We start from the raw sequence: 11,635 nt of genomic DNA on the forward strand, positions 1-11,635 counted from the left end.
GGCAGGGTTCGGCCGCTGGCAGGTTCTCCAGCCATGCTAAGCTAGCGGTCGCTGGCCGAAGCCAAGTAAGTGCTGACAGCAGGAGGGGTGAGCCAAGAGGGTTCTTGAGCAGATGCTTCACGGCTGTTGCTAGGCTCTGTGCTGCTGTGGGGCAGAGTTTTAGGGACACGGAGCTGGCTCCTCTAGCAGTGCAGAGTCAGTGGGCTTTTGGGAGGCGCTCTGAGAAGCGGTCTTGGCCCTGATGCCACCTGGAGATGTTCCTGATGATGGCACTTTTTGGTCAATCTGGGATCTTGGTTACTGGTCGCAACCTGTCAGTTCTGCGTGGTTAGAAGGGAGAAGCTGAAGCAGTCTCAGCTACCAATATACAAGCATATGTGAATATCTCTGTATCCTTTCCGGACTAGACTCAGGGGGATCTGCATGCCAGCAATGCTGTTTGCCAGTTGGTAAACTCACAAAGAACAGCTCAGCATATAGCAGCCGGTAACTTGTTTTTCTTAGCATCCCACAGTGAGGCAACTTTGCTGCAAAACTACTGTCCTGCAGTGTTGCAGGTTGTCCCTGAGAGGTGAGCCTCACACAAGCTGGTGTGGTCTCCATGACCTAAACTAGAACAAACCCACACATTCATCCAGGTGATAAAACTCTGCAGCTTATTGGAGCCTTTTACCTCAGTGCACGAGAACCCCAGTTAGTGGGAAGCTCATCTGGCTCTGGGACTTTTTGTGTAATACTTTTTCTGTGTGTCCAGCTTTATGGAAATAGTGTAGAGCTCCTGTACAATCCTTGACACCATGAGATGGCAACCAGACAGTACACCATGATTCAGTCAAATAAAACTGTGCAAAACTGGAGACTTGGCTTTCACAGATGACAGCCTATTCTATGTAATCTTGGTTAAGCCATGTCTTATAAGACTGTTGGAGCATGAAAGGCTGGTCAGTGACCTGTTCAGGCTTTGGGGATGAAAAATAAAAGCTTGGAAAGGAAATTCAATCAGTTAATTTGACAGAATTGAGCAGAGACAGTATTACATTCCAGCCCTTTTAATTCCTACTGACTCAAGAACGGGGGCATAGGCCTTCCTACAGCTGGGCAAGGGAAAAGGTAAAGTTGCTGCTTCATGTGTTTTTCCAGCCTAGTCATGGCAACTACTGTATTTTCCCCCACATGAAAGAATTAAGCAGCATACACACAACTTTTAAATCTGTTTGTTTGTGTTCCATGGAGCCATCCACACTTGTTTGTATTGCAAGGAAACGAAGTGAGCTGAGTAACGTGGATGGGACAAGGGGGTGTGGTGTGGTCCCTCACACCATCTCATCTGCCTCATCATCACTGCCTACATGGTAGTATGTACTGTGAAAAGTCTTGCATTAAGGTGATGGCAATATCCAGCTTTAGGTATCAGTCTGCATTAAAGCACAGAATGAGCTTTTGTTGTGATTTGAACCTTCCCGCTTTGCTTTGAGGGTTCATCTTACTGATAGTTCATCAATGCCCTCCCAGCAATTTCCCCTGGAAGGGTGGATGACTTCCTGAGTTAGCATAGCTGACTAAGAAGGAATTTCAGTATTGAGAACCATGGGAGATGTGGCTGGGGCTGCACACATCAAATGCATGCAGTGAAAATATGATTTTGTGGGTAAGGTCCTGATGTGGCTGTGCTGAAATGGCTAAAGTGCAAGCCTTGGTCACTGTGGCAGTCCCCTACATTCTCTGTAGCAAAGGAAGTGTTCCCTCAGTTGCTTGCAATTTTTGGTTATCTGACCAAAGCACTTGAAACAGAGTACCATAAATGACACGGTGTGTGTTTTCAGATAAACAAGCACTTGTGATGAAATTGGTGACACTTCTAGCCTTAGTAAATACTTACATAAGTATGAGATATGAGCAGCAAATAATACCTGGAAATAGTAGCAAATCAAAACGTGCTCTTTTGCTACTGAACAGATTTATTGGTTGAGTTCCTTTTTATTGTGTGGTTGATGCTCTTTTAATCCAAGCAAAAGGCTGGGTTCTGTTGCCTTCATCATTCCTAGCAAAATACTTTGGATATGAGTTAAGACTATGTTTAGCAGATTGGATACTGGAGATTCTGAGCATCTTCAGTATCTGAACTATTATTTTCTAATATTGCTAGATTATTTCTCAAGTTAATGTAATTGAAAAAAGTGAAACCAGGGAGTTCCAAGCATAGTTTAGAATTAAGGACATACATCTCCTAATTCTAACCTTCAAGAAATCTCTGGTTTGCTGTCCTTGAAATCTGGTATACAACAGTCTTAAGTGCTGATTTAGGTGGAATTTTAAAAGGCCACTAAGCTACTGTGATTTTGAGGTGAGTCTTTCTGGTTTTTTTACTCCAAAGTTTAATTTGGCTCTCTAAGCAGGCTGGATTCTAAGAGCTGCACAACTGGGGATTTATCCCTCACTGAGCAGTTTGTTGCTGTTTGTCATCCTTTGTAGTCTCTGAGATTCCCCTCCTACCTGCCTGACATTGTTTGAAAGGAAGAGCTCTGACTTTTCATGTATTGTCAAGAGCTTTATCACTTACGATCTTTCCATAGTGTTTGTGGTTGAGCATGATGCCTTTGTGAACAGGGAGGACTAAAAATACTGTAAGGGTATTCTGTTTTTATACTGTTAGAAGAGTTTGTGCACAATGTGGACAGGTTGCTGGACAGACCACTGCAGAGAATTGGCCTGCAGTGGTCAAAGCAGTGGTGAAATGAACAGCTGGGTATGACCAACTGGGAAGAGCTAAACAAATATTGCCCACTGCTCTCTCTCTCTACTGACCTGATTGCACCCAACAGTTAACAGTTGGTTTGGTTTGATTCATAGTGACATAGCTGTGAGCACCTGCTGAAGCTGCCAAGGTAGAATTGTTCCCTGCTGTCCACTTTTAACCAGCCTTGCTTCAACAAAGGTTCTGTGAAAAGTGTCTCTACTGTTCTTCAGTGATTATTCCATTTGCAAAAGCTTTTCTAATATGTTCATGGTGTTCAAGGCTTTTTCTTCAAGCTTCAGGGTCAGTTACAGTTAGAAAATACTTGTGTTATTTGACAGACAATGGCTTAGTAGAAGAATTAAGGGGTAAATATGGTGCACCTATTGCTGGCATCTAGTAGCCTTAAAGATTATAATGCAGTTGTAAAGTTCTACCATCATACTTTATTTAATGCTTTTACAAGACATTATAAGAACGTCATTTTTTTCTGCATCAAGAGTTTTATGCAATCTCAATCAATGCTCACCTTCACAGTGGATGGTGATACTTTAACAAAAGTGGTGCATGGGATCTTTAAGAGTAAGTATGTGAAGGATGGTAGAAGTCCTGCATTGCCAGTGCTCTGTTTGCAGGTTTGCCTCTTGGGGTTAGATAATTGTTCCCTTCTTGTATCATGCACAAGGAAGACCTGTTCTTGGCAGGTGTTTCTGGATATTATCCTAACTTTTGCTGCTGCTTGAATTTTAGCTGTCATGTCTGTTGTCTGTTCTGACAGAGTGTAGACCTGGATGACCACCACAAACCTGAGTTTAGAAGAGTTTTTAGTTCTTCCATCATTGAAAATGGGCATCAGTCTTCATCAGGTAGGAACAGGGCATGCAATGAAGTAGCACTGCTTGTAAAATACCAGATCCTGGGAGACACAGAGCAGCTCTCACAAGTTGGAGGCATTACAATCTTGCTATGGTTTCAACATGGGTATCATACTCTGGCACTGATACCATTTAACTTTCTTTCCTAATTAGGAGTTTGACTTTTAAACTTTTAAGTTATTGTTAGGCATGCACTATGGTGTATCATACATTAAACACTATTACTGTCACATTATCTTGGAGCACTAGTGATAATAAAGCCTGCTGTTCTAGGTACTATTGTAGTCTTGCATCCCAAAAAGTTTTGCAAATTACCTGTCTGCTTCCCTCATCCTTCAGTGGAGAAAGGACTTATCTCTATTTTAGAGAAAAATTAGGCACACAGCATTTCATAAAGCTGTGAAAAGAACTCCTTCCTAATCCACAGCAGAAGACTGGGGACAGGGGCTGCGCATAGAAAGAGAAGGGGCTTACCAAATGAAGATGCTAGTGGATTAATGATCTGAGGAAGTTGTTCTTGCTGAGATTCATGTAAGACAGGTATGGCTGCTGCAAGGATCACTTACTTAGGGTTGTTTCTGCAGTATACTGGAAATGGTATAATGTCCCACAGGGAGAACTAGGTGGAGTAATCTAATGACTTGTAAAATAAAGTTGTTGCATGGATTTTGGTTTGTAACTTTGTTACAAATAAATTTACTCCTTTTTATTCACTAGATCAGGAAAAAGTTTCCCATGAACTGACCTCTTCTCACATGCCAGATTCTTCCCCTGAAGCCCATGCCCCTGCAGTCACCTTACAGATGCCCCACCTTCCTGTTACTGCAGTAACCAGGATATCTGAGAAGTTTTCAGGAGAGACCATTTATTCTCCAGGAACAATTAATGCCCCTGCTGGCCTGCTGGGACAGAGCAAGAGCAAAAATGTGATGGCAGTGAAAACTTCTGACCAGTCAGGTAAAAGAGACAAAACTATTTTGTTTGCTGAAGCTATGTTCCATTTCTTTACTTCCAAGAAACTGGTGCTATGGGACTTGCCCTGTGACCTAGTATATCCCATGGTACACATCCTGGGACACTCTGAGTTAGAGTACTGAGTATCTGAGGTGGAGCTTTAGGCTATAATGTCATGTCTCCTGAGAATTTTTGCTGCCTAGTATAGTTGAGTTAATAGTGCAGCCTATCTTCTAGCACAGTTACTAAATAAGTATGTTGATATGGCCAACTATTTTAATTAAATTTGCAGGAGTTTTCAGTGCTTTCAGACCAGAGACTTTGAGAAGCTAGGTAGATACTTAGCTACACGGGTTCAACAGTTATTTGGAGGGAGGAACGACCAACAGCTGACTGACACATACACACAAGTCAAAGCAATTGCAGAATCTTATATATAAATTGAAATAAAATTTTAAAATCTCACTTAATTCACATTGAAGTAATCAGTCTCTGAGCTGTATTTTGTGTACATTTAGTGACAGTGACACTTACAGATCATACTACATATACGGGGTAGAAATTACAGAGACCAGAAGGAATTGCCAGCAAGAGACAATAATTGTTTGCAGATTATCACAGAATCACAGATTGGTTTGAGTGGGAAGGGACTTTAAAGAACACCCAGTCCCAACCCCCTGCCATAGGCAGGGACACCTTCCACTAGACCAGGCTGCTCCAAGCCCCATCCAACCTGCCCTTGAACACTTCCAGGGATGGGGCAGCCACAGCTTCCCTGGGCAACCTGGGCCAGGGTCTCACCACCCTCACAGTGAAGGATTTGCTCCTATGATCTCATCTAAATCTCCCCTCTTTCAGTTTGAAACTGTTAACCTTCATCCTATCACCTACATTCCTTATTCTTTGACTTCTGTCTTATTAAAGCTAAGAATATAGCAAAGCCTTCCTTTGTCTTTTTTTTTTTTTTTTTTTTTTCCCTGGTGTTTCAGTGAGAGCCTGGAATTCCAGTATGGTGAGAACAATGGATTCATCTGCCACTGGAGGTGAGCATTCCTGTCAGCATGTCCTTACACAACACAAATTGAGACGGATTCCATGCTCTATGTCTGGGGGATTCAGATCTGAGCATGTAGCTCCAATTAGTAGGTACATGGTAATATTAGAATTGCTAACAAGACAACATGCAGATTAAGTTTCCCAGGTATTGTGAAAACTTGTTCTGCTGTATCAGATTCTCGATCCATTAAAAAAGCAAAGGGTACTTACCCTTATTTGCACAGTGGTGTACAAGTGTACTGTAAGGCCATGTCTACAGTGGAAACAATAGGTGCCAGAAAAGTGTGGCAGAACAGACAGTTTGAGCAGAGAAGTTTTCAGCTTACCAAGTGAAAACTGTGACTAAATGCAAGGTAATAGTATTTGGAGAGCAGTGGATGTTGAAGCAAATTCCTTTGAGCAGAATAGCAGTAAGTAGTCTCCATATATTAATATCTCAATAGATAAAATGCCTTAAGGATTTCTGGTTTCAGTCAAAATAGATGAGTTGAGCTCTATCAGAAAGTACTTTCAAGTGATATCACTGGGCTGTTACTGTCTGCACAACGTACAGGCAGTTCACAGTGGTCCCAAGTGTCAGTTTAAAAACAGATTAAAACCTCTGAGATTTGCACAAATACCTGGCAATTGTCTGTGGTCCCAAATTTGTCATGTGTGTGCTGACAGTTCCCAGGGTGTTTTATGTGAGAAGTCTAGTTGATCTGAATCCCTTCTATAAGCAGTGGGCTCCTCCATTCAGAAGTTTCAGAGTGATTTTTACAGTGATCAGGTTGTACAACTTCTATAAGATGCTGATCTTTCTTCTTTGTATATAGAAGGAGCCTTCCATAAATGAGCTGCTGGCTTATACAAGTTTTGGTTTTAGCATGTTAAATCTGGGCAAGCCACTCCATTGTTCTGTGTTCACAGAGCATAGCTGAAGTCCACAGCTTAAGAGGGAAAGCACAAAAGGTAGAACCTCAAGTGTGGGGGTAGGAAGATGCAGAGCTGGGTTTAAGCCACGTTTGCAGTGTTTGGAGTCTGTTCTACTTCACAAATTAAAATGTTTTCCTGGTGGAAATTAGGTAATTCAAATTATGCTCTCAATCATGGCAGACTTCCCAGGACTCCTTATATCTGCCAGAATGACTGTTGCAAGCTGAGCTGTGGCACCATTTCTTCCCTTCACTGAAATGTCCATGGCAGTGTGCCCTCCTTTGAGGTCTGCACAAGTGCCTGAAAGGATCCAACCCTCCCACTGCAGTTTTATAAAAGGCATCCTCTCACAACCCTTTCTGGTATGTTTACACTATCCTCCCCCCCCAGTGCAACAATTTTAGAGAGGGATTGAATCCTTGGAGAAAATCCCTCCCCAGCTTGTTAGCTCATACTGGAAGTTAGAGAGAGGCCTGCACCTTTTCACTGTGGTGAGTAAAACTGAATATGTGGCTGTCCAGAAACAGTTTGAAAATGTATGAGGAAAGGAAATAAAAGGAATTTCTACCCTGATGCATCTTGTTTTTCCTGCTTTTATACAGAGAATACCACTTCTGTCACTAAGTGTGTCTCAACTGAGAGCTATGGGAAGAGCAGTGGAACCAAAACTAGTGAAAGGTATGCATTTTTCTTGACATTTTGTTTGTTTTGGAAAACAACAACATAATGACTGCCATCAAATATCCTTAGTTTGGCTAGCCTAGAGTTTAGTTTGTAGATAAATGCCTTGCTGAGGACTGAGGACTACAACACATTCTTGATTAACTCTGAGTTGCAGTTGCTTAGTATAGGATTACATGGTATCACAATATATCCAGGCATCCTCAGCTTGCAAAACAGCCAGCAAGAAAAATGGGAGGACAGCCAATTTAAATCTCTTAAATGGGGCTTGCATCTGCCTTGAAAATTATCCCAAATTTGGCATTAGATCTTCTGAGTTAGTTCCAACCTCAGCCCTTCGATATTTGAATCATGATATGCTAAGCACCCAAGAGAACTTGCTGTCAGATCTGACCTCCATCTGTACCAGAAATTAATATGTGACACAGATATCATTGCTCTTGCTTCAGTTTCCCCATTTCTGTCATGGGGAACACTTCCAAATGCAATGTGTCTTACTTCATTGATGCTGTTGAAGTGGTTTATGGCTTAAATAAACACAAATTAGAATATAATCCTGTATTTCTTGATCAAATTACCAGCTTCTGGTCCGTGAAGCAACACTGACCTGAGTGCAGGATTCTGTGTACTATAATTAAAAATTTCAAAAGTGCTTCCTGACTTACTCTTCAAGTTCCTTTTTTAAAATGTGACTTACCCTCCAGGAACCCCAATTTGGAAATTAAAAGGATTTAGTGCTCCTGTGTGGCCACAACTTTTTTTTTTACTTTCTTTTAACTGTTAATTGTTGTTCTACTCAGTGCTATAAAGTATTTGTGACTTGTCCAGCTATGTCTTTCTTAGAAAATAACTTAGGCTGTTCTACACTTAAGTGCTGTTGTCATTAAAACTTTGACTTGCACTTGAATTGCTTTTAACTCATTCAGGTTCTCTGGAAATGGCTGTTTTGGAAAGTTTAGAATAGGCAACAGTTGGACCTTTATGCTGACTCCTGGCACTACAGAGTTACTTTTGTTTAACAACATACTTTTAATGTTACATTTCTCCAGTGCCACTGACAGTTACTGTGAGGTGACCACCAGCTCTCACTCCTCTCCTCCCACTGTACATCGCCAAGTTGAAAGAAGACGAGAACTGGTGCGTTCCCAGACGCTCCCACGGATCACGGGAACACAGGCCAGGAAAGCGCTTTTCGAGAAATTTGAACACGATGGTGTAAAGTATGTCACATCCCTTGTGTCCAGAATGTGTTTCTTCTTGGAAAATTAATTTGTCAATTATTACCAGCAGAGGACAGGTGGATGGGAGGGCTCTCTCCATGTAGGATTTTGAGCTAAGGGACAATAGGAGGTCTCATATAGCTTTGCTGACTTCACAGACTAAGCCCTGGAAATTCACAGCTACAGACCCCCCCAGTTTTGGAGTTGTTCAGCTGAAGAAGCAGGTGCCTTTTAATAGAAAAGAATGCTGTGAGAGCTGCCTTCTCCATCATTATAAAAGACTGGGAATACAGTGACTTTCTGCTGCTGTTCATTAAGAACCAAAAGTGTGGGCTGTTCCTTATGCACCATGATGGGGGTATGATTTAAATAGAACAGGGCTCAGAATCCTGGCTTTAGTGAAATGAAAATGAGTTTATCTTGCAGGACAAACAAGTTGACAAGTTTCATCAACATATTTCTCAAATATCACCTGGACAGGGACTGACCTGGGCAAGGTTGCATAGATGTTGCTGACAAGTATGTTTAAGTTTTTCCAGAATGTAATTTAATCTGGTCTCTGTTAATTTTCCAGAGGAAAAGGAGAAGCCAGAGCTAAGCTGAAGAGGTCGCAGAGTTTTGGGGTTGCCAGCGCTAGCAGCATTAAACAAATTCTGTTAGACTGGTGTCGCTCAAAAACCATAGGATACAAGGTGAAGATATGCTAGCACTTTCAGCTCTCTTTTTTCCAGGAGAATTTGCCAAAAAAACAAACTCAAAAAGTAAATGTAAAACATGCTAGACAATGAGTTAACTTCCTCAAGGTCATCAGGTTTTGTGATGATAACATAAACATCATGGTTTGCACGGGCAGCTCTTCAAGACAGTCAGTGCATGAGTCTGTATGTCTGTCAAAGCAATGCATTAGTGTTTGTCTGAGAGCCTATGTTTTTGTGCTTATGGATATAGACTTCAGTGTACACTCACATTTTTTTCTGGGTTGTGATTTTTGCATTACCAATATATATAGCAAGATCTGAATTACATTTTGTCAGTAAATGGAGACTGTGGCCCTTTTGATGCACATTAGAACAAGTACTCTACTGGCATTGGACAAGCAAATGTGTAGTAAATGGTTCAAGTTGGATCACACGGTGCTAATGAGCTAATTTCTATAAGGTAACATCAGTACAGCTGAAAGAATTCAGCAGTTAGGATTTTAGTATTTTACTTGGCCATAAACTGGAATTGCCAAATCAATTTCCAGGAGAAAGAAAATATTTTCAAGGCTTTTTTCCCCGCCCCCCCTTTTTTTTTTTTTTATGTGGCATGTTTTCAGTGTTTTGTAAAATGTGCATTAATATTGCTGAACTCTAAATTCTAGTATCCATAAGTAGAGCTAGTGAAAATTACTGTTAATTGCTTACCAGAAATTGTGGGGCCTGAATCTTATATGATAGGAATATGCAGCATGAGACAAGAGTCCGGGTATGTTTCTTTTCACTGTGGTAGCTGAAAGTAATACACGTTTGTTCTATGAATCAGGTTTTGAAGTAGGATTAACTCTTCCTATATATCTTCCTGTGTTTCTACCTGTCTGTGTGTAAACAGGCATTGAACAGGCCTTACTGAAAAACAAAGTGAGCAAGCATAGTCTTCACCTAGTGTTATTCACAGCCAACTATTCTTCAATTATAAATACTTCACAGGGATAAGCCATGTCCTTAATTTCTGCAGATATTAAGCTGGTAAATTTAGCCTGCTCCAGAGATCACTGATGTTGACAAGTATTTTCAGCAGGCTTTGGATCTCAAGGACCTTGACTGTGTGTCTGCTATGTGTCTGGGCATTTCAGGGTAAAGGCTTTCATTGCTGAGCATGCCATTTTTTTTTCTCAGAATACAAATAATTTAATGGATAGATTAAGAGGATAGGAAAAACATAACATCTGTGCTCTGTTGTTTTGGTTAGTGGAAGAGAAGGACAAAATACTGCAATGAGCAAAAGCAGCTGCTCTTCCTTGTTCCCCTTTGAAGCATTAACATGCACATTTTTTTCATCATGACAGCACGTTGATCTCCAGAATTTCTCCTCAAGCTGGAATGATGGGATGGCATTCTGTGCTCTTGTGCACTCTTTCTTTCCTGAAGCTTTTGATTATAATAAGCTTGACCCAGCTAATCGCAAACAGAACTTTGAGTTGGCTTTCACCATGGCTGAGTGAGTATCACATTAGACCTCTCCGAAGTGCAACCAGTTCAAGTCTAATGTAGCTGGGCAGGAGTAAAGAGTTTATTAATTCTTCCTGTAGATCCTGTATCACTAGGTTACAGGTATCATGCCAAAAGAGAATACAGTTCTGCACAGAGAATGCAGAGAACAGGAGACTCAGCAGTCTAAAATCAGAGGTGGTTTTACCAGGCACAGGATAATTCACTGGAGTCCTGTGTCAGATCTTTCAGACTCTTGAGGCAGTACTTGAATTCTGCTTTCTCACCTCCATGATTCTCATCAGCTTTAGCACTGACACACTAAATTTGAGAAATCAGCTTCATGAGTTATGCTTGGACAGAAGAGGGAAAAACCCCTACTTTCTGTGTTTGATTTTTGGGGATTTTGCTACTTTGCTCTTGAAGTAATGAAGGATTCTTTATTTGCCAATATCAATAACAAAAAAGAAATCTGAGTTCATAGAGCACAAGGCATCCTGTGTTTACTGACAGTCCATAGGAACTACTATTTGTAGTTTTTTAGCCAATCTCACCTGCTTGATACCTGATTCAAATTTAAGTCATGTTAATACATCAGTCCAGCCCCTGGAAAAAAGCCATGACCCCTGAATGGCAGGAAGCAAGTCAATTAACTTTTGGAATTGGGTTTTCTGGGAGGGTTCACCTTTGTCTATGCTGTTGTCTATGCTTTGTCTATTGCTTTTTGGTTGAACAAGAATGAAAGTTGAATTCAGAGTATGTTGAGTTAGATCAAGACTGAGAGCTTTTCCATATCTTGACTTGGGAATTGTTTTTGTAAAACAGAGCTTAATACTCTCAGTCACCATGTCCTGATCCTTTGTTTGTTAAAGTCATTATGAGTGTGAACTTGTCAGCTAAAATAGTAATTTTTTTGGATCCAGCATCAACAGGATTCTTACTTGCTGTTTTGTTTGACATGTGTAACAGTAAGAACAATCCATGAAGTAATGCAACTGGGTTTGGTACACT

The 11,635-nt window shown here is 41.0% G+C and overlaps 1 protein-coding gene across 1 annotated transcript in view; it reads left to right on the forward strand.

Annotated features, from left to right (window-relative positions):
- Window positions 1–11,635, forward strand: part of SMTNL2 (smoothelin-like 2) — a 22,127-nt gene that overhangs the window by 9,404 nt on the left and 1,088 nt on the right. Inside the window, exons 2-8 of the mRNA XM_010003811.1 lie at window positions 6–65; window positions 3,513–3,600; window positions 4,327–4,566; window positions 7,137–7,212; window positions 8,265–8,435; window positions 9,010–9,127; window positions 10,483–10,634. Coding sequence (XP_010002113.1) covers window positions 6–65; window positions 3,513–3,600; window positions 4,327–4,566; window positions 7,137–7,212; window positions 8,265–8,435; window positions 9,010–9,127; window positions 10,483–10,634 — 905 coding nt within the window. The remainder of the gene's footprint in view (window positions 1–5; window positions 66–3,512; window positions 3,601–4,326; window positions 4,567–7,136; window positions 7,213–8,264; window positions 8,436–9,009; window positions 9,128–10,482; window positions 10,635–11,635) is intronic.

Source organism: Chaetura pelagica, unplaced genomic scaffold, assembly GCF_000747805.2.
Source record: "Chaetura pelagica isolate M959 unplaced genomic scaffold, ChaPel_1.0 scaffold638, whole genome shotgun sequence".
Taxonomy (NCBI): domain Eukaryota; kingdom Metazoa; phylum Chordata; class Aves; order Apodiformes; family Apodidae; genus Chaetura; species Chaetura pelagica.